Raw genomic sequence first — 23,748 nt, 5'->3', positions numbered from 1 at the left:
ATAACTGAAAATTAAGACTGGACATGGCTTTCTAGGGTGAAAGAGGAACCCATTCCCTACACCAGTTCATTTAAATGGTAACATGGGGAAGGACAAAAATCACAAAAATTAATTCAAATGTAATTAATATAGGGTTTTCACCCTTGAATGTATAGTCACAGTCATGCATAGCTATGCAGGGTGATAAAGAGAACATCAGACCAAAGGCAGAGAAAACTGGGTTCAAAGTTGCATTGCAGCCAGCAAATTTATTTGCTGACCCTGAGCTAGTCATTCTCTGCCCTTTAGCCTAACCTATCTCTGAAAGCTAAGATACTACCCTAAGTGCAGTAGGCAGGCAAGATAAAAGAGAAGAGTGTAGTGAATCAGTAAGAGTTAGCTTTGCTAACAAAAAACAAAAAAAAACACTATTCAATACTTCAAAAAACCTTCAGTTGATGAATGTGGGACATTGTACTTGTGCATTCATGATTCAGAACACCAGGAAATGGCCCAATGTTGCTGCACAATATACTGCTCACATTGCTAGCAGGAAAAAAGAAGCCAAACTTTACGTAGCAAAGGGCAGTCTGAATGTTAACAACACCAATGGCAACAGTCAAGATGATATACAAAATACCATCTAGTGCTCACTACCAGTCAAAAAGTGACACAAAGCAAAGGGGAATCCCAGAAGCTGGCTCTTTTTTTAAAATCAGTTAACCATTTCTCACCCAAACACAAAACAACTTTCATGGCTTTTTTCTCAACAAATATTGCCCCATTTTTAGAATTTCCTTGTTGCATGTTGGCTTGGTCTGCCAGCACAAGATGGACGAGGCATCAATAAGTATGTTCCACTAAAAGAATACTCTTTCTCCTTATGCTTTGTTTACAAGTATCTCTAGAAGGACTGACTCAACACAGTTTGCTATAAAAAGTGGTAGAGCAAATAGTACTGTATCTCATTCTCTGCTGGTCAATGTGCACAACAGGACTCTGTATCCCATTCAGACTAATCCCAATTTCCAGACTGAAATTTGCCTGATTCAAACAAATTTGTATGAGGTCTGGACTGAAGAGGAATTTCCAGCTTCAGCTCCTGGGGTGAAGCAAATATGCAAATAGTATTGTGAGCACATATTGGATAAAATCCAGTAGTAAGTTTCAAACAGAGTAGAGTCATTGAATCAGTGGGGATTTAGTGAGTTAACTCCTCTGTATGTTCAGTTGTGGATTTAGTGAGTTAACTCCTCTGTATGTTCAATGGACCTACTCTAGTTACTACTGGGTTTCAGCCATTAAATCAGAAAAGGCAAAATTGCTTCAACTAACCTTCCTTTTTGCTTTCCTTCCTTTCATTAAAAGCAAATATTAGTGATGCTTAGTGCACAGTCTCCTGAAGATAAGTGTCTAGAAAGAGGCAGGCTGATTCTCTTCTTTAGGGCTTGCTGTGTTTCCAAATTTCATGTAATACATATGAAATTATGCAAACACAAACACATTTCCAGTGCTAGTCAATGGGAGGTTTATTGATTGAGTTGGATCTATGACATAAATCAAATCAGATGAAATGAGACCAAATTAGGATGCACTCCAAAGACTCAAATTGACTTCCAAATTGGACTGAGGTCCTTTGCATAATATTCATGACACACCAAATTATATTGGCATCAGAGGTATTGAATCTCACAGACACCTCTACTCTGATAATAATCAGCAATTTGTGTCCTTCCAAGGTGCCTGCAAATAAGCTGCCTTACTGCCTAAAGGTAGGGCTCACTCTGTTCCTCAGGCTGGAACATTGAGAAAGTGAATGTTGGACTAGATTGACCGTTGTATAATGTAGCATGGAATGTCATTACACTTAGATACAATTTGTCCCAGGAAAATTAACTTCCATTAATTTCCTGTTAGTTTCTTTTGTTAGATTTGTAACTGCATGATTATCAATTTTTAAAATAAAATTAGCTTCCAGTCTTTAGTGGCTGCCTCAAGAATGAAGCCATTGCCTTGGAATTATTTTACTTGTTTAAACATCTTTAAACCACCCTTCGGCCTTGCAAATACTGAGATGGTGAACAAATATAATTTTAGAAATGGAAAAAAGCCCAAAGCACTTTCACAATAGAAATAAAGAAAAGCTGTAGATCCAATTAAACAGTATTATCAGTTTAGATGGCTGGGCAAACAAAAACATGTTGAGTGGGCACTGCAACCCTTGTTACCACTGTTGGCATGAGGTGCTACGTCTGTAGAAAGATGGTATTCAATAGTTGAGGTGCCATAACCAAGATGTCATTTTTCCATGTTGGCCATAAAGTATTCAGGGCATGAAGTACAGCATGCATGGCCAAGAAGCAGGTCATGAGCTACATAAGGAACACCCTCCCAGGGCCCAAGAGCATTGCAAGAACCCCTTGTCCACCATGCCATGCCATGCCACACAGGGATAGGTACATACAGCCCCTGAACCTCTGGATGATGCTTGTGTCTGGTTGGACAGTATTCTCTGAAGTCCTAATCAGACAGTGTATTCCCATTGTCTTTGTGCTTGATACCTTTAAGAGGAGAAAAGTCAGGCTCAATTCTTGGTCTCTTTAGTTGATTCTTTCTATGTTGCTGAATCAATGAATGGAGGAAAATCCTGGTTGTTGGAATCTATGCTGCAGTTTGAATCTGAAAGTCAGCTGTTATTAAGCAGGATATCCTTTATATAGACTCAATAATGTCTCCTCTTGTAGCCCATTCAACATATACAGATTGAGCATTACAGATACTGTAATGTACTGTGTGTTAGCTGGATTGCTCAGTGAGTTAGGTTTCTGTTTGGGAGTTGGATTCCCCACTGTGCATCCCAAAAGACCCAGCCTGTGTAGCCATGAGAAAGCTGCACAATCCGAGGATGCGCCCCCAGAAGAAGGGAATGGTAAACCACTTCTGAGTGCTCTCTACCTAGAAAACCCTGAAAAGGGTCATTATGTTAGAATTGACTTGATGGCATACTATAAAAAATAACAATGGAATACTTTGGAGATCTAGATTTTATCCATTGGCAGTTTATCCATTGCCAAATATTCCACACTGCCATTCTGTTCCTCACTGTTGTGGCAAGTTCATCATCTGGTGACTCATCTTCTGCTGATGAGCCTATTTGTATTTGGCTAGCTTGGTCTTCAGATAGTGGATATCATTTGCCTCCAGGACCCTATCTGAGGCTTTACCAGCTTGGTTGAACCTGCCATAGCTTGGTGGCAGAACCCTCATCGTTTCAGTCACCTTTTTGCCACAAGGAGGTCTCCAGGTTAGGACTTCATTGAGATATTTATATGACTATGTGATTTCTTTCCTCAAATAACAAAGACCCAACTACATTGGCTTACAACTGTTGTTTAATGAGGTACCACTTTACTCCTTTTGCAATATAAATGTAAGTTATTTTTCTAACTGCAGGATAACTAAATTATTGCTAGTTAGCCTTTTTACTAATCATGCAGGATATTCTTTGAGAAAGATTCAGGCAGCCATAGCATTTTGGACCCACTGTAGTGCCCAAACATCTTTCAAAGGCAGCTCCATGTAGAGCGCATTACAGTAATCCAGATAGTATTTAACTAAAGTCCGTGTCACTCGTCAGATCACACATCTCAAAGCATGGGCACAGCAGGGTTGGAAAAATACGGAGCAGAAGGGCAAGCATGCTTATTGACTTTGTGGGATAGCCTTTATCTGATGAAGGGAATAAAAGGGAATGAAGAATCAGATGCTCTTTCTTTCCTCATATAAAAGAAAGCAACCAAAGTCACCTCCGCTTGCTGAATGAGCCAAAGTGTTGACAGACTATTAATATGGTGATGATTCATTATATATTATGTTCTCGTGCACATTTGCTTAACATTCTGGAGGAATTATCTTCTCTTGCCTGCAACTTTTTGAGAAAGAAAACACAAACCAGGGAGCAAAAAAATGAAAAGAAACAAATTTAATGATTAGTCATGAAAGCATATTGTCTCTGAACTCAGTGTGTCTCTATCCCACCAGCTTTTGTGACTAGTCATCTGAAAGAAGTCTAATCAGCAACATAAGCTTCTTTAATAGGGCACATAATTAACTTAATGCAGTAAATGCAAAACTGCTAATCCATGAGTAGATTTAGGGTTGGGCACAACATTTTCTTTCTGAAGACTTTTTATGTATTTCCTCTAGGTATTTATATTTGCATTTATAATGTGCATGCTAGTTCAGGTCTGTCTTAGAAGGAAGGTATAGGTTGCCATCCAAATACAATGGTATTTTTGCACCAGTCGGTTCACACATGTTCACCCTGTTCCAGATCAGGAATTGTGTCACAAAAGATAATGTACGCTCTTTTTGACCTATTACCAGGGATGGGAAATATATGGCTCTCTGGGTATTAAACTTCAAATTTCATCAGCCAGAGACAGCATAGCTAATCGTGATGATGGGAGTTGTAATTCCATAACATCGGGAGAACCCCATTTTCCCGATCCTTGCGTTGATAGAATCATAGAATAATTGAGTTGAATGGGACCTGTAAGGCTATCAAATCCAACCCCTGCTCAATGCTGGAATCCAAATCAAAGCATATCTAGCAGATGATTGTCCAATTTTATCTTGGATGCCTCCAACGCTGGAGTGCTCAACATCTCCTGAGCTAATTGGTTCCGTTGTCATACTTTTTAACAGCTAAAAAGTTTTTCCTGATATTTAGTCTAAATCTGGCTGCCTGTAGCTTCAGCCCATTATTACATATCCTGCACTTTGGGATAAAGAATACAGTATGACCCTATATGGTCTTGGTGTCTAAAGGATCTAAAGGATGTTCATGTGTGTATATGTAGTTTTTAGAATGTTGGGTGGCAATATGGGAGACCTGGATTGAAATTCCCATGGCCAATTTTATTTGGAAAGCAAGAAAACGCCATACTGTTTGCCCATACTTTTAATACCTATTTTAATCTTTTTAGTTTGTTTCTTCAAAAGTTTGTTTGTTGTACTTGCTTCAAAAAGAATAACTGTTGCTTTGCCTTGAGGGCCTTTAAAAGTGCCTTGAGAGGTTTTAAAGAAGTTTAAAATGCCTATAAATATTTGTATCTCCACTACTGCTTGGTTGTGTCCATTGATTGATGTTTTGGTGATTCTCATTCAATAGAAGTAGATGGACGGTGATCAGGATGTTTATGAAGCCTCTAAGTGAAGGTAAAAGCCAGGAATTGAAGCTGGAAGGAGGGTGTGATACTGAAGCCTGATGACATTTTATTTCAGTCCTGGGAGGGAGAGAGAGAGAGAGAGTGTGTGTTAGAATGGTCTAAGTCTGGCACCTAAGTTGGAATTGTTGTGCATATTCCCAGGGGGCAGAGAGAAGAAAACTATTGAGATTTCTTCCAGCAAGATTAAGTGCTGCGTGGACATGTGGACTGTTAGTCCCACAATAAAAAGGGAGAAGCAGTTTTAAAAAACCAGGCAATCAACCTTTGCCAAGAAAGTAACATTCAAGCTAGAAAAAAAAATCCTAAACCCTAATTCTAACTAAATAAAGATGTGCCCTAGAGGGCAGACAGAAGAAGAGTGACTGCATATATGCTCTATAGAGAGTTAGGAAAGGAACCAAGATTGATAGAATGTGAGAATATCAATCTAACAATAGATGCAGGAGGAGGCAGCTTAGCATTTTAGGATAACAGGATGATCTTAAGAATATTTACCCCAAAGCACTGGTGTTTATGAGGCTTACTTCCACTTTGGGCAGGCAATTTCCATCCATCAGGCAGAATACCACCATGTTATTCTGTTTCTTTTCACAAGCAATCCCTGAATAATCTTGCTTTTATTTAATAGTTCTTTGTCTTACACTGGAAATATAGAAACACCACTTGGCTAACCTAATAAACATTTCAGCTACTTAGAGTATGATTACATGTGCAATTCCTCTCCCCCAAAGAACCCACACATCCTGTATTTGCATTGGGTTTAGTGTGTTTTAAATACATTAGATTTAAGAAAAGTGATGACATGACATCTGGAGACCTAAAATTGGGAACCGTTACTCTAGTTCCATAACATTTTTTCCCTTGTGAGTGATGCAAAATCATCTTGGAGCAACATCTCCTTAGGGCATGCAGGTAGTGGGGATGGCAATTGCCTTTTAGGTCACCATTTGACGCAGAATACCCAAGAATGACACTTGATGATGTAATGCCACTCACCGAGGTGGATAAAGGAAAAGGAAAGAACACTGGATAAGAGCCATGTTGGCACTCCTGCTTTAGCTACTGCCATGGCACTTACCACCAGCATATGAGCTAAGCAGGATCAGGCCAGCTTAGTACAGTATATGGAGGGGAGATCCCTAGGGAAGGCCAAGGTCTGCTGGTAGGAACTGGAAACACCCTTGCCTGAAATCCTGGACTGCTGCGACCAGACAGAATTGGATATAATTTACTAACTGGATCAGCAGTCTGATTCCAGGAATGCAAGAATGCTGGATAGCTCTGTGGTTTAAGTATGTGGCTGTAGAGACAGAGGTTGGGAGTTTGATTCCCCACTGGGCCTCCCTGACAGGGTCTGGACTCAATGATCCAAAGGATCCCTTCCAGCTCCTCAAAACATCTTCCTGAGGTAAAGTGGCTTGTGTTACTGCTATGTGGGAATGAAGAGAAGCAAGGAATTGGAGTTTCTCTTCGAAATGAGAAGGCCAAGCATTTAATAATCTGACAACATGGATCAATCCTGATGTGGTATACTTTTGAGAACATCTCTGTCTTTTGTAGAGAGTTGGTAGAATTATGGTGGGGCAGTTTGTCCATGGGTTTATTTTAATTTTATTTTTATTTTTGCCAACGGTCATTTTCTGCCTGCAGTGAGATCTGGCTTCTCCATTATTATTTTTGTCCAAACTCTGCAATGCATTTATGTTCCAAAGTGAAGAACTGCATTTTCTACTTTCATTTAAGTGTGGAAATTAATCACTGGGGAATGTAATTAAACATATGATGCTTGAGGAAAGTAGAATAAAATTTGAAGTAGAACATCTTTAGCCTGCATTTTCTTCTTGACATGTTAGATAATGCTTAATGAAGCATTTTACATCCTATTAAAGCTTTATGGCACACTGTACCTCCTACTTTAAAAATGCTGAGAGCCAGCATATAATTACAGTTTAAAATTAGATAATACTTATAGAATGTAAACATATTATATAACTCTCCCATTGTATTGTAATGACAATGTTTATCTCTCTTGTTGTAGAGGCAGAAAGCTGCTATAAAGCATACAGTGTATATTGGCTGACAAGAATGTTACACTATTGTGCGAGACAGGTATATAATACCAGAAATCTACTCCACATGGTCAATAGATCTTGCATCACTCACAAGGGAAAAATATTTTGTGCTATGGAATTAGAACCTTGGGCCCCAGATGTTCATGAACTAAGTCTATAAGAAGCCTTCACCACTAGCTATTTATGGGAGTTGTCCAAGAACATCTGTGGACCCAAGGCGGGGAAGCTCTGAATTATTGGCATTGCTCTGGACCAAGGTTTGTTGTTGTTGTTGTTGTTGTTGTTGTTGTTGTTGTTGTTGTTGTTGTTGTTGTTGTTGTTGTTGTTGTTGTTTTGATTCTTTGAAATTTTGGAAGTAGCAATATGTACCGAACACAATAAAGGCTGCTTTCCTTACAGTGGCCATTCGCCCCCAACCCCACTCATGATGAGCATGCCATCTGAATTGTTTCCTGTGGGAAGAAGATTCTTCATTGTTTGCATGACACTGCTTCATCCATCCCAAAAAAGTAGCAGGTTGTAAAATAGTGGTTTTCTGGTGGAGAAGTGCTGAATGGAGGTATAAAAATATACTGGAGTGCTAACTCTCTGGAATGTAAAAATAACTATCTTGACTATGGAGCCTGAACAAGAGCAAAAAACAGTATGCTCCAGATTTAGCTAGCCTTTTCTTCTTGGAATTATACAGAGAAATGATGATCACTTATTCTAAATTTGCCCTTTGATCATGAGCCCAACATCCTTTGCCAAATCCACGTGCTTACATCCCTGGAGATTTGGGTCAAATATATTTCAAAGATTGCAACTAGTCATCTTCCTTCCTGACTTTAATTACATGCTGAGTAATTTGTTCTTATATGGAATGCTTCACACAAGTACTGGAGATAGGTTTAGTCCCAAATAGGATTGTAACATCACATTGGATGAAAAACTTCTCAATAAGTTAAGTGTCACTTGACAAGGATGTTTGGGTTTACTGAAGTGCAGTTTCTATGGTCACAACTGGCATGCGTGCTGGAATCTCTGCATGACTGATTGGAAGACGGGCCGTGGCTTCAAGCCTATCCAGAGCAGGAAATTAAAATAAAACCTAGCTCCTGACTTAAGCCACACTTAGCATCTTAGGCTAACAGTCTGATCTTAATATTCACTCTGGGAAACTGCTGTTTATGATGCTTGCTTCCTAGTAAAACATACTTTGGGCTGGCAATTTCTGTCAATCCTCCAGGCAGAATGCTACCATGTTATTTTGTTTCTTTTCACATGCAGTTCCTGAATAATCTTTTCCCCCCATAGCTCTTTGTGTTATATTGGGCATGCAGAAACAGCACTTGCCTAACCTAATAAAATTTCAGCTACTTAGAGCTTGATTACACATGCAAAAAACTTTCTATTCAACTTGGGTTTAGCATGTTTTAAATTGGTTTTTTAAAAAGCTGACTTCACAACACACATGGAAATGTGGATCTTTTTGCCCAGGAATCCTGTTGTGTTGTTTTTGTCGGAAGGGAGGAATTTTACTGGGCTGTCAGAGAATTATTTATTTTAACTCTGATGTGAAATCAATTTATTTTTAATCATTTCAGCATATATGAATGCCTCTGTCAATGCAAATTGTATTTGTTCCCTTGTGCTGGCTACCTCCCACTGCCACTCACAGCTGCTGCTGCGCCGTTATTTTTAATTTGTTTATTTATTTTCAAATGGGATAGCGATAGTATGGCGTGACAGACAGAAAAAGCAGATCAGAATACAAGCTTTCACTGGAGCTCAACACAGTTGCATGGAGACAGACAGGCAGACACACACACATGCACACACACATGCACACATGTACACACACACACACACAGACAGACAGACAGACAGACAGACAGACACACACACACACACACACAGAGAGAGAGAGTGGTGGTGAAGGAAAGCAAGTGACACATCCAGAGGTTGAGTTGGCAAGAGAGGAGTCATACCAGTGAGTTGATATTTATGAGTCAGCAGAGAGACAAAGGCTGGGTGTTTGGGTATGGGGGTGTTTTCTCAATTTGATTGAATTTTAAAAATTGTTATTTGTTTAATTTGCTGTTAGGCTGTATTTTGGTGGGTTTGGGGGGACTGTTTTGTTTGCTTCTGGATGGGAACTTTGTGAGTGTATGCCAATATGTTACTTTGTGGATTGTTGTTGTTGTTATACTGATGGCTGCTTCTGGAATAGATTGATTCTCTATTGCCTTGCATATCTGCTTTTTGGTGTAGTTTTAAAGGGTTTCTTTAGGGCTTGGAGCATTAGAAACACAAAACATGAGAAATGAAAGAGGCACCCGCCCCAAAACAAACCAAAATTATACAAATATGAAGATTTTCACCTTGCCCATCCCTAGCCATTAGCACGAGTCATCTATATTGATCCTTAGACAGGTGTATCTCTTATATTCATAAGGTAATGAACTGTGAACTGACTTAGAAGTCAAACCCTGCAATTTTAAAATCCTTCTCTTTAGTCATCTTTTTGGAAAATATTGGATTTTTCTCCATGCATGAAAAAGTCCATTTTTAGCTAAAAATTACATATCTATGGCTGCTAAGCAATATTTTAGAAAGAAGTCACAAAGGCAAGATTTCCTGTAAATTGGCACAAAGAATATGATCTCCATCATGATTCACTAGGAGATCCCTCAAGAGAAGAACTTGAGTATATACAGTATTGATAAAAGAGGACTTCCTGGAAATTTCTAGAAAGACGTTTGAACAAGAATTGAGATAGGGAGGAGTGAATTAGAGAGGCAAGAATACATTTGAAGGATGAAGAAAAGAAAATTTGCCAGTGGACGATGATGGGGAAAAGGCTATAGTTTCAGTCTATATTCAGGAAGGATAGTAAAAGGAGGGAAAAGAAAGGGGTTAAACACTACCTCCCTGACCATTTCTATGTCTTTAGGAGGTGGATGAGTCATCTGAAGGAAGCCAACAGCTCTTAAGTTGATACACTGAGGTGAAAATTCCAACGTCTTTATTTGTCCTACCATTCATTTATTAAACCCTAGTGGTAATCAGAACCTTTGCAGCAGTCTAGTTAATAAACAGTGCCACAAAAGGATTGTAACAAATGCTACTTCTGTGCTTGCTTTGGCAATACATGTGCTAACAAATGTTATTTTCAGTCTCTTTCTAAAAACTACATAAATTCTGTTGTTTTCATTCTCATTCTAGAAAATGTACCACAAAAGGAACATGTCCACCGGCTATGGTCTGGTTCCTGATAAATTAATATCAATTTTATGCAGAAAATGTTGGTCATGAAAATAAGCAAACATGCTGTGAACCTCTGGCTTATCCTGAATTTCCAATGTGTTGAACATATTGAATTTCAATGAGCAGTTCTTTGAGCTTAACAAGTTGCCCCCTCCTGTAATAAACAATGTAAGGAACAGAAATGGAATGGAATATAAATGTATTACATGAGACCATTTGACATGACTAGAGCTAGTGAGATACTAATTTTTAAGCCTAATCACCTGGTTTTATACCTCCATGTAACACGTTTCTTAGAACACTTTTGACTGTTGCTTTTCATCCCCTTTTCTAGCCAGATCCTATGAGCTGCTGCACTAAATAGCTAATAATTCAGTGGATCTAATGCTAGAGTGCCGGTGCTGGAGTGAGAATTTGAAATGCTCCTGTAACCATGATATAGATCACTGATAACTTTAGCCTCTACTAGTGTTGTTGTGAAGTGACCTGATCCACACCTAGGAAAAACCTTTGTAAAGATAATAGAACATACCTGATTTTTGGAAGCAAAGAAGGTTGGTCAGTTCTGTTTAGTACTGAATAGAAGGCCCCCAGGGAAAATCAAGGAACTTCTGCTTGAAACCCTGGAAATGGAATGACAGTCAGAATTTACAGTAATTGGCTAGACCTGCCAAGGACACAATGCAGCATAAAAGAGTTTTTGATGTTTTTATCTATGACCCTTTTTTTCTCCTCAAGGTGGCATCTTAGATTTAACAAACACTGAAGACATTGGCTCAAGGGGAATATCAACAGTAAGCTGCAACTCACTTGCTTAGAGATTTCCATATAAACTTCACATCAGTAAAGAGAAACTATGAGTGAGACACTGTCTCAGTTTTACGGCTTGCATAAAAGTGTAGACCTGAATCTTTTCCTCGTGATAAATCAGATTGTCATTAAGTGCTTCACTGGGTCTGTACTGAAGTCCAGTTGTAGTGGAGTTCTGCACATGCAAGCTAAAAGGAGGAATTTCTTGGGGGGAAAAAGGACATACTTGAAAAAGTTTCCTTATTTTAATATTGAGAAAATAATCTGCTCCTAATTCAAATTAATGGCACTGAACTGGTCAACAGGTAAAAGAAATATTACTAAAACATGCTTAAATTTCATAATCTCTCTCTCTCTCTCTCTCTCTCTCTCTCTCTCTCTCTCTCTCTCTCTCTCTCACACACACACACACACACACACACACACACACACACACACACACACACACCTTTATTTGTTCTTTCTGATATCTTTTTCTTAGACATGTCTTGATTTTTTAAATTCTGTCCCCAACGAATCTTAAATGAAACTCAGACCTCCCTTCTGCCCACAGCTGCTGTATTCCTGTCAGTTTAGTCCACATTTTCCAGTCCAATTTTTATAGTGATGACTGTGTTCCTTATACTAATACTCCTTTTCTACATTCTGGTCAAACATTTAATCTTTATAGTGTAATGATGACATCTTTTACATCCTGCAACACTGGCATAGTGGCTTCATTTCCAGACACTGGCTGTAGAACACACTCTTTATCCATTAATGAATTGTTGTTCCATATAGTTAAGATTGCAGAATCACCTACATTTACCTGAGTTTTCAATTTTCTGTTCACTAATTCTTTTTTTTTTTAAAAAAATATTTGCTAATCTTTGCTAATATTTCAGTCCTTTAGCTTTCAAAGAAACAAAAAGTATAGCAGTGTCCTTGTTGCCATAAAGCAAGCAAAATCATTTGTTCTCCAGGGTATTTAAATAAATGCTTCTGGCTTCATCTTGGGCCTCTATGGCTGTGCAGTGATTTCTGAATGAAACAAATCTTGGACTGCAGCTTGTTTTTCAAGAATATAGCTCTTTCCTTGGTTTTCCATCTAATGAGTTCCCAGTCAATAACAGATATGATTTAACTCTTGTCACAATCGCTAGCCTGGTATTTTTACAAACTTCCTTGATCTGTGTCAAAACATTTCATGATCTGTCATTTTTCCCCCTCCAGAAAGCTCTTGGCAGGATCAAAGGATCAATTTGTCCCCATATTTGGTGGTTTGTTTCAAATGGTCTTTTTTTGTGGTCTACACACCTAATACCTGGTTTTTCCATTCAGTGAGCTCAGTTATTTTCTAACAAAATATTTCAACCTTACTGCTGATATTCCATTTTAACAATTTCCTGCCATTCCAATTAAACCAGTATTTCTCTCAATATCTGTTTCTAATTTAGCAGATTCATTTATATATGTTCTAAACATTAGCCTGACACAACCATCCTAGTTTTCTTTGCTTTCTTCCTTCCTTTTAAGTTGTAGCAATTTCTAGAAAAACGAGGGAAAGCAAACTCTTGTAGGGATGTTGTTGGACCCTCATGCAAATGAGAATGAATCTATTAAAAATTATCTCAGAACTTTTTTTAAATGTGCAGAATTGGTATTTGCACAAATCCCTTGCATTTTGCACAAAACATGTGTCCATATATTATAAATTGAGGATTTATTTATTTTAGATAAGGTATTGCATTTTTATCCCACATTTCCTTAAATGAACTCAAGGGATATATGTGGCTGTGTTCTTTCTCCGTGATTTTATCCTAAAAAAACAGCATTGTGAAGTACAGTACGTAATGCTGAGAGAGGTGGTTGACTCAAGGTCATCCAGTGAATATTATGTCTTAGTGGAGATCAGAACTTGGATTTTTCAAGAGTCAGTCCAACACTTGCCACCATACTATAGTGACTTTCAAATAACTACCCAAGGATAAGATGGTCAGTTTGTTGTTGTTTATTATTTTGTCTTATATTCCACCCACAGTGCTTGAGTACTCTCTTGGTGGTTTACAACATAACTATCCAAACATGCAAGAATTGGAGGATGTTCATGAATTTGTGTACCTTGGCTCAACAATCTCTGACACTCTCTCCCTAGATGTAGAGCTGGATAAACGCATTGGGAAAGCAGTTACCATGTTCTCAAGACTCACAAAGAGAGTATGGCTTAATAAGAAGTTGACGGCATACACCAAAATCCAGGTCTGTAGAGCCTGTGTCCTGAGCACACTCCTATACTGCAGCGAGTCCTGGACCCTTTGTGCACGGCAGGAGAGGAAGTTGAACACCATCCATATGCGTTGTCTCCAATGCATTTTTGGTTTCACCTGGCAGGACAAAGTTCCAAATAGAGTAGTCCTAGAATGAGCTGGAATTTTCAGCATGTATACATTACTGAAACAGTGCCATCTACGTTGGCTTGGGCACGTCGGGAGAATGGCTGATGATCAGATTCCAAAAGATCTCCTGTATGGAGAACTAGTGCAGGGAAGCTGCCCCCGAGGGAGACCACAGCTGCGTTACAAGGACATCTGCAAACGGGATCTGAAGGCCTTAGGAATGGACCTCAACAGCTGGGAAACCTTGACATCTGAGCGTTCAGCCTGGAGGCAGGCGGTGCATCATGGCCTCTCCCAATTTGAAGAGACACTTGTACAGCAGGCCAAAGCAAAGAGGCAGTCCCGAAACAAGCAAAACCAGGGAGCTGGACAGGGGACAGATTGTATTTGTCTTCAATGTGGAAGAGATTGTCACTCTCGAATTGGCCTTCTCAGCCACACAAGACACTGTTCCAAGACCTTCATACAGAGCACGTTACCATAGTCTCTCGAGACTGAAGGATGCCTACAAAATATCCAAACAACAACCTGCTCCCAACCTCTGAAAGATGTAGGGCTGTGTCAACCTCAGTATATCATGGTGACTCCATTATGCCTTTTCTTACCTATTTTCTTATCCACCAGATGCTAAGCGATTGTGAAGTTGGATCACCATAGTTATGGTATATTGAAGGTACATACAATTGCTTCCCGCCTTCCCATGGCGCAAATAGTCCTGTAGAAATTATCCACTCTGCATCAATATTGTTTTTACATATCAGAGAAAAGGTGACTATGGATATACTGCAAATTTGGCAAGTTTCATGAAAGTTTTGATCTGCAAGATGGCAGTACTTTAGTATGTTTAGAACTGTTCAGGATGAAACATATTCTAGGAGAGGTTTATTCAGGTTTGGAATGCAACCCAAATTTCTTTTCAAGTATTCTCTAATCGGATTTATGAAGAAGCCTGTAGCATTCTAGGCTGCAATAAAAGGATATTGAAAATGGCAGGCTGTTCATCTGCTGAAATCAATGCACACAGAGGGAGATGAGCGCCTCCCCAGAATCATTCAGCATATTACAAGATCAGACCGGGTGTACATGAACAGAATGCAGATGTAAAGTGTAAATACTATCAAGTACTCCTTGTTAACCACTTTATACAAACACCATATGGCAAAAGAATACATTGCAAGAGGTCAACACATTCAGAGAATACATGCATGCATGGGGAATACATTGATGGAAATTAATCATCCAAATCATATATTTGTAGATAACTGGAAAACTGGCAACAACGTACTTAACTGTTGCATTTATTCACTAGGTCCAAATCATGCAAGGTAGTATCCAGCATACACCAATGAGGTGACCAGCTGCTCTATCACTACTGGGCAACTAATAACTACACATCTGTATCATGCTATTCTGTCTACCCTCTAGTTCTCCAGTAAAGAAGCAGATTAATTCCCATCTGCAGTGTTTGCTGGCAGTGCTACTTTTTCTGAGTTCCAGTTCTCCAAATCACCCAGTCAACATGGCCCTGTGTACTAGGGAATTCTGGGAGCTGTGATTCAAAAAAGAAACATTTCCAAACTTTGCTTATTGCCTTCGTTCCAGCATGCCCCTACTTGTATCACTGTGTATGTTCTGTGCTGTCAATTTGGAACGGACTTAAAGCGACCCTAATAGGGCTTTCAAGGTAAGTGAGATTTTTAAGGATGGTTTTACCAATTCCACTCCCCCAGGCAGTTTCCATGGCTAAGGTAATTGTTTTCTGTTCACCAAGCGACATGGTGGAATGGGCCAGCATACACCATCAGCTTCAATTGGAGTTGGGCAGTAAGTATTAATCAGCTTGGACTCGGGCAGTAATTATTAATCAGCTGATTCAAACCCTTTTTATCTAGACTAAAAATAAAGAAGAAGTACCTGCGCGCGCGAACGGCGCCGGGGCGAGCCGTTGAGCCTCGTGCGCACTGTTTGCTCTTCCGGCCCGGAAGGACGCAGAGAACTGCGTGGCCACGTGGGACAAAGCCAGGGCCGTGACGCTATAAAAGAGCGCCGGCCCTGGAGGCAGTTTCTCTTTCGCGTTGGCAGGCGAAGAGAGAGGATCGTCGGAGAGAGAAGTCTGGTTTGGGAGAGGGGTTAGCGGTTCGGGAGGAGGTGGACTCGGGGTAGCGGGGGTGATTGGGACTGAGTGCGTGCGTGTGTGTGTGAGTGTAGGTGCGATTGAGTTGGGGGTTGCTGGGGGAGGGAGTAATAGACGGGGACGGTTGGAAGGGTTAGCGTGGCGGGCGCGCCGAGCGCACGGCCCGACCATCAGCTGTTGGGCGCTTCCCTCCCTCGCTGCGCCGCTCGGGCCGCGCTACAGCGGCGTTTAGGCTGCCAAGGAGCAGAACACTGGGAAGTTGGTGTTCTGCTGGCGCCCCCCCCCCTCCCCTCCGTTCAGGCCATCAGGGACGGCGAGGGGAGTTGGTGGGTAGTAAAGCAGAGGGTCGCTGGCGGCGCAGCTTATCTGGAGGGGCGTTAGGAATTTACACCCCTCTTTTTGTTTGGGGCGACTGGCCTGGGAGGACTAAGGATTGCCCCCCCCCGCTTCTAGCAAAGGATTTGTATTAAAAAAAAAAAAAAAGGGAAGTGTGTGCAAGGGATTTATGTGCTATTGTCCCCTTCTCCTCGCACAAACTGGAATAATAGGATAGGTGGTGAGGAGTTTGGGAGTGGGGCTTTTGGCAGCCATTTTGTGATATTGGTGTCTTGGCCGCATGGTCTGTGCTCGGCGGCCATTTTAGATTTTGGTTTTCAAAAAAAAAAAAAAAAAAAAGAGGGAAAGAAAAGAAGAGGAGGAAAAGAAAGGAAACTTAGTAAGGAGAGCTTTAGCAGGGTGTGAATTAGTGGGGATTTAAAAGGGGGCATAGCAGTAAATAAATAATTGAAATAAATAGTAAATTTAAAAAAAAAATTTAAATTACAATTAAAAAATAAAAATAAAACAAAACACAGCTTTACAATAGCGGTGGGGTGCCAGGGGTGGCAGCTGCCTTCACTGGAGTATTTCCGCCGGTCTATTGTTGGAGGGGTTTAGTTTGTCGATAAATAAGTTTATTAAAAAAAAAAAACAAAAAACAATAATTTGAATAGATAGTGGAATACAGAATATTAAACACTATTACCACTTTTATCATTGCTGTTGCTTTGGATAGGAACAATAGGAATAAAACCAAAAAAAAAAAAAAAACAGGATAAAATATTTCAGCAGCTTGTAGGATTTTAGGTTGCTAGTTATAATGCCACCAAAAAAAGGGGGAGGAAGAAAGAAGGGCAAAAGCCCCGCTAAGAAACAAGCTGTACCCCAAGAGTCTCCGAATCAGTCTGCGTTTAATGAGGAGGCCTGGGCAATGATTAAGGAATTACAGGCCAAGGTTAGGAGTCTGGAGAGCAATCGGGCTGAGAGACAGGCCGGGGGTAGCAGTGAGGTTACCCCACGTCGCTCGATTAGAGAGAATAAAGGACAGCGTAAGTCAGATATGAGAAGTAGGAATTTGCAATTAACAAAACATCTTAATGCCATTGAATTGGAGCAGGTACATGATTTTGAGGAGCAGAATATGGACGAAGAGTCAGAGACGGCACCATTTGAGGCTTGCGGGCGTAAGCGCATGAGGTTGGATACAGCAGGTGGCCCTGAGCCGGGAGAAGGAACGTCATGTGGGTATGATCCTTATGATGAGCCTTCCACGAGTGGTCAAGGGGCCGGGGCAGCTTCGGGACCAGGAAGGACAGTGTATGGTGAGTATGAGGTTTCACACAACACGGGTAGTCCCGGGCCTCAGTGGCCTTGGGGCGTAGGTACACAGCAGTCCGTCACAGCCTCTAGTTCAAATGTGACACCGGGGATAGCTTGGCCTGGCAGTTTTTGGCCCCCAATGGGACCACAATGGTTCGGGTGGGGAATGCCCTTCTCCACCCCGACGAAGACAGGATTGGCGGATGATGGTAAGAGCACGGGCACACATCTGTATCCATCGGTACCCAATACGGGTTACAACACAGTACCTATAGCAGCTATGCCGTACACTGACTATAATTCGCCACTAGGAGACCATCTGACGCCGGCTGTTAAGGAAAAAATTTGGCGTGGAGATTTCATTGATTTTTATGAATTACTTAACCGGGAATTTGAGGTTAAGGAGATTGACAAGGACGATGAGAAGCTGAAGGAAAAGCATAGGCGCAAGAGACCAGACAGGAATTGGACCAATTGGGTTACTGGATTTACAATATATGCGGGGGTGTTGGTAAAAATGCAGCCTTGGAAGGCCTCAGCCCTGTTTCAATATTTTGATATCATGCGTAGGGCAAAGGCTGAATTTGAAGGACAGGCGTGGTTAAGGTATGATGAGGCATTCAGAATGCGGAGCGCAATTCGGCCGGAATTGCGCTGGGACGAAACACACCCAGGGCTCTGGCTACAGCATATGTCCCCAGCCAAGACAAATCTCGGTGATAGATTTGATTGCGGGCATCTAAACATAAAATACTCCGTTAACACAGGGGCCCGCCAGGGGGCGGGGCAGGCGGTTCAACCCCGTCTGCCCTGTTTTGAATTCAATAATAAAGGGTCCTGTAACAAGGCCCAATGCAAATTTAGACACGAATGTATCTCTTGTGGGGGAAAGCATGCTAAAAGCAACTGCTTTCGGTCAGGAGGACAGCGGCAAAACAGGATGGGTGGAGCCAATAGGAAGTCAGATGGGGGGCCTCCGGGAAAGGGGGCCCACACCAATTAAAATTGATGTATTGAAAAAAGGTTTAGCATTATACCCGAAGAGGGATGACGCTGAATATTTGTATTTAGGTTTTAGGTTTGGGTTTAGAATTCCAGCTTTGGGGGTTAGGAGAGCATTTGTGGCAAAAAACCTCAAATCAATACTTGGTCTGGAGGGCGTGGTTTTGGAAAAAATCAACAAGGAGGTCAGAGAAGGTAGAGTCTTGGGGCCCTTTAAGGAGGCACCAATGGGAGATTTGAGGGTCTCCCCTCTGGGGATTGTCCCGAAAAGAGCCCCGGGTGAATTTAGGCTGATCCATCATTTGTCATTCCCGGAGGGGGAGTCAGTAAATGACGCCATACCTGAGGAATTGTGTACAGTTCGTTACACCTCGTTTGACGAGGCAGTACGAATGGTTAGAGCTTGTGGTGTGGGCGCGGAGATGGCCAAGGCGGATGTAAAATCTGCTTTTCGGATTTTACCGGTACACCCAACTGATTTTAATTTGCTGGGGTTTCAATTTCAAGGGCTTTATTACGTAGACAGGGCCCTCCCCATGGGATGTTCAATTTCATGTGCGACCTTTGAGAAGTTTAGTACTTTTGTGGAATGGTGGATCAGACAACGGATGGGCTGTAATAGCACATCACATTATTTGGATGATTTTCTTTTTTGTGGCAAGGCCAACTCAGGCAGATGCCAGAGATTTTTAGATACATTTAGGGAGTTAGCTTACGAGTTGGGTTTGCCATTAGCGGAAGAAAAAACAGAAGGGCCAAATACGACTCTGACCTTCTTGGGGATTGAGTTAGACACAATAATGCAGACTTCGCGGTTGCCTCAGGACAAATTAAACAACATTAGGAAGATGGTGCGTACATTGGCTACAAAAAGGAAGGTGAGCTTGAAGGAATTACAAGAGGTGGTGGGCCACTTAAATTTTGCATGCAAAGTGGTGGCTCCAGGAAGGCCCTTTTTACGTCGACTTTGCAGCGCCATGTCAGGATTGAAGAGGCCATTTCATAGAACTAGGGTTACAAATGGCATTCGAGAGGATTTAAGGGTGTGGGAACAGTTTTTAGATCATTTTAATGGGACATCATTCTGGAGGTCAGAAATCAGCTTAAAGGCGGATGTCCAGGTAAATTCAGATGCGGCTGGTACTCACGGGTTTGGGATTTATTTCAAAGGTAGGTGGTGTGCAGGAACGTGGCCGGAGGATTGGCATAGGCAGGGTATAACGAGGGATCTGACATTTTTAGAATTTTTTCCAATAGTAGGAGCACTGTGGCTGTGGGCAAGGGAGTGGTCCAATGCAGTAGTGCGTTTTTGGTGCGACAATCAGGCTGTGGTGTTTATCGTCAATAACCTGACGTCACGTTCTGAGAGGGTTATGAGATTAGTTAGAGCGTTTACGTTGAGGGCGTTGCAGTTTAATATCGTGGTGCATGCCCGCCATGTGCCGGGCATCGATAACAGCATAGCCGATGCTCTTTCACGCAAACAGATGCGGCGGTTCAGGGAGTTGGCACCGGAAGCCAGAGATATGCCAGAGGTGCTTCCAGCAGAGGTATGGCAGATTGGCGTTCGGAGGCGTCGAGAGCGATAGGTATGGCACTGGCCCCGAGAACGTGTAAAAAATATGAGGCCGCCAGCGCGGAGTTTGCAGAATTTAGGAGGTTGAGGGAATTAGAGCAATTGTGGCCGGCACCGGTGGAGCACATTCAGCAGTTTATTGTGGCGTTGCACTGGAAGGGACTGACGCCGGGTACCATTAAAGGCAAGTTGGCAGCCTTGGGTTTTTACGCTAAGGCAAATGGTATTAGGGATTTGTCGGGTGATTTTAGGATCAGGAAGATGTTGGAGGGCTGGTCTCGGGAGATGGGAAGAAGGCAGGACAATAGAACTCCAATGTCACCGGCGATTCTTGAGCGGCTAAGTGATTTATGGGGTACGCTGTGTAGGGATAGGTATGAAGAGGCTCTTTTTCATGCAGCTGCATTGTTAGCCTTTTTCGGTGCCATGAGGATTAGTGAATTAGTGGCTTCAGGTAAAGGGGACGTCTCGAAGAAAGCCTTACAGATGGAGGATGTAGCAGTTGAAGAGGGAAAGGTGAGAATTAGATTGAGGAGATCTAAAACGGACCAGCGGGGGCTTGGTAGAATGATTATTTTGGGACAATGCAGCATAAGGAAAATATGTCCAGTAAAAGCATTAAGGGAATTTATGATGTTTAGGGGGATTACCAGTGGCTATTTCTTTCAACACAATAACGGAATACCTCTCACGAAGTACCAATTTTGGAAGATAACTGACATGGCGCTGGAAAGAGCGGGGATTAGCGATATGAGATTTGGCACTCATTCGTTTAGGATAGGGGCAGCTTCAACGGCAGCTGCTCTGGGATATGATGTGGATAAGATTAAAAGGTTAGGTAGATGGTCATCAAAGTGTTACAAAAAATATGTCAGGCAGCTACCTAACGTGTAGGCAGTGTTTTGTTTTGTCTTTCAGATGGTGAGATGCTGGAGGCTCGGAAGAACGTCTTGATTATCGGCCATAGTTATGTATATTGGGCAGCGCGTTATGCTGCGTCTTCCCGATGGGGAAGCGATTTGGGGCTTGGTGCCCTGGCAACCATATCTTGGAAGGGCATGCGTGGCATGCAATGGGTGCAATTTGGAAGAATGGCCTCTTTTGGAAGCACTCCTCCAGACATCTTGGTGGTACATTTGGGGGGCAATGATTTGCCCCAGTTGCCTGGGAAGGCTTTGATATTAGATATTCTGAGGGACCTGCGCAGACTGCACATGTTATACCCCGCCATGCGGATAGTTTGGTCCACAATCATACCGCGTTTAATTTGGCGGGGGGCACGTGACATGGTAAAAATTAACAAGGCGCGTCGCCAGGTCAATAAGGAAATTTGCAGAGGCGTCAGCGGAGGCGGCCTCGGATCTGTGGTGAGCCATCGCAGAATCCAGATATCCAATGTGGAATATTTCCGTGATGATGGTGTCCACCTGTCGGAGGCAGGTTTGGACATTTTTTTGGAAGATGTTAGAGGGGGCCTGCTGTTGGAACTTGGTTCGTCTGGTGGGCACATGGGACATAGCCGATGCTAGTCCTCATGCTTTGGCGGGTAGTGCGGGAATAACTGTCACGGTGTCTCCCTTTGGTAATTATCAATAATTAACAACGCTCCAGTCCTGACGGTTTCTGCGGATCGTGCGATTACAGGACCGAAGGCGACTGAGGTGCTTGCACACTTACGAACCAAAGGTCATCAAATACGATGGCTAGAGGTTCGGGGTGTTATTAGGCCTTATAGGTTCCTCCGGTCATCAGACAGCTGGAACCTGGGGCCTGGGACTCGCCCATTGACGATAAGGAATTATTTGGAGTTATTTACCCGCACTACCGCAGGCCCCCTCAAGTTTGGAACTGGTTCTTTTTACTGGTTCTTTTACTGGTTAGAAAATTAATCAACGTTAATAAAGTGTGGCCCATAATTTAAAACCCAAGTCAGTTGTCTGCGTCATTATTTCCGGGCTTGGGGAGCAAATGCATCTTCCGAGACAGTGCTTGCTGCTTTTCTTTCTCTCTATCACACAGATGCACAATCACTTCAAAAAATTCTTTCTTATTCAATAGCATCATCCTCGACACGTATACTCAGAATTGTCGTACTGATTCCAACAGGGCTTGTCCTCTGAGGTTTCCTTTAATCATACAGGCCTTTATGCAGAGTCAATTGATCCATTGATCATGTGATTGATCAATTAGAATTTCTTTAATTGGGCCAGAGCTCTAATTTGGAGCATTGCCTAGTCTTGGATGCCATAATTAAAGACGTCCTATTTGAAGAAACTGAAAATAATCTAGAGCAGTGGTCCCCAACCTTGGGCCTCCAGATGTTCTTGGACTTCAACTCCCAGAAATCCTGGCTGGCAGAGGTGGTGGTGAAGGCTTCTGGGAGTTGTAGTCCAAGAACATCTGGAGGCCCAAGGTTGGGGACCACGGATCTAGAGGACAGTGGTGGGCAGGGGAGGAAGATCAAAATTTGCCTTGCCCAACCTGATGCCCTCCAGATGTTTTGTATTTCAGCTCCCATGCTGTATGCAAATGAGGTGCACTGGAGCATCCACATGCTAACAAGCACTTCTTGTGTGACCATCCACACTGAAGGTGTGACAGAACTTTACTACATTCTGAAGACACAGAAAAGACACAGAGAAGCACAGCTACCGAATAAGGAAAGAGAACTCCTAACTCTTAATTCATACATGAAGTAGACATTTCTTTCCAATCCTGCTTAATTGCTAGGCAATGCTGTTTTATGCTTGTATTCTGGCTTGTTAATTAGGTAGCACAATGGATGTTCACTGCACAAAGGGCTAATTGCTCCCAAACTCTAAGAACAATGGAATCCCCATATGACCTTTTCTGATGTAGTCTCCTTGCTGCCACTATCAGAACACCCAACACATTCGAAGGGCACCGGTTTGGTAAAGGCTAGTCTAGATTCTAGGCCAGGTAAATGTTTTTACATGGGGTTGTATTTAGAACAGCGGCAGGCTCAGTGTTCAGCCATCTTAGTGTGGTTCAGGGAGTGAGTCACCTCTGACTTGTGATCCAGAGAAAGGACTCCTAATCTTCTCTTTTTCAAAACGATCAGCAGTTAGCAATGCTTTGACAGAGTCCTCCCACAACCCGTCAGACTAGCATTTGAGGAAAGATCTGACTGGCTCTCCCTAAGGATTGCTGAGGCCTAACTCAGAAAGAAGACTTTGGCAGACAATGTATCACAACAATTATTTAACCACGTCTCCCAGTTCTCCCTCCCCATCTGTGTTTAAGGAGTGGAAGACTTAGTCCAATTTTGTTCAATTTGTGTTCATTCAAGACTTACTAGCCTCTCAAGGGGCAGTAAAGGGCAGTTTTTCTTCAAGCATTACAGGCCTATATAGATGTCTTGCCTTGATGACTAATGTACTGCAATGTTGCTGTTTCATCTAAAACATCCTGACAGTATATATCTATGTGGTCTTTTCCCTCAGGCCAGTTCCTTTTGTTTCTAAAATGCTGAGTCCTGCTGAAAAAATCTAGAGAGAGGTATCAAATTTGAGAAGTCTTGCCAATTTGACTGAAATGATATCACAACTATATTGTATCTTTAAAGAAACAATATAGAGGGCTGATTGATTTATGGAGCAATTTTTTGCATCATTACCTAACTTGATTGAGTACAAATACTTTCTTAAAAATGTTCACCACT

General features: G+C 41.8%; 1 protein-coding gene across 1 annotated transcript; it reads left to right on the top strand.

Annotated features, from left to right (window-relative positions):
* Positions 1-20,081: 20,081 nt before the first annotated feature.
* LOC144589118 (integrase/recombinase xerD homolog) lies at positions 20,082-20,960 on the top strand. Its single transcript, XM_078393090.1, has one exon. It carries the CDS (start codon positions 20,082-20,084, stop codon positions 20,958-20,960), a length of 879 nt encoding a protein of 292 aa, XP_078249216.1.
* Positions 20,961-23,748: the final 2,788 nt, after the last annotated feature.

The sequence above is a fragment of the Pogona vitticeps genome, chromosome 4 (genome assembly GCF_051106095.1).
Source record: "Pogona vitticeps strain Pit_001003342236 chromosome 4, PviZW2.1, whole genome shotgun sequence".
Lineage (NCBI taxonomy): Eukaryota > Metazoa > Chordata > Lepidosauria > Squamata > Agamidae > Pogona > Pogona vitticeps.
Note: the sequence above shows the minus strand (reverse complement) of the source record. Positions and strands in the feature narration are given on the sequence as shown.

Coding starts and splice junctions, on each gene's coding strand:
- LOC144589118 (XM_078393090.1), top strand. CDS start 20,082: ATGGCACTGGCCCCGAGAACGTGTAAAAAATATGAGGCCGCCAGCGCG.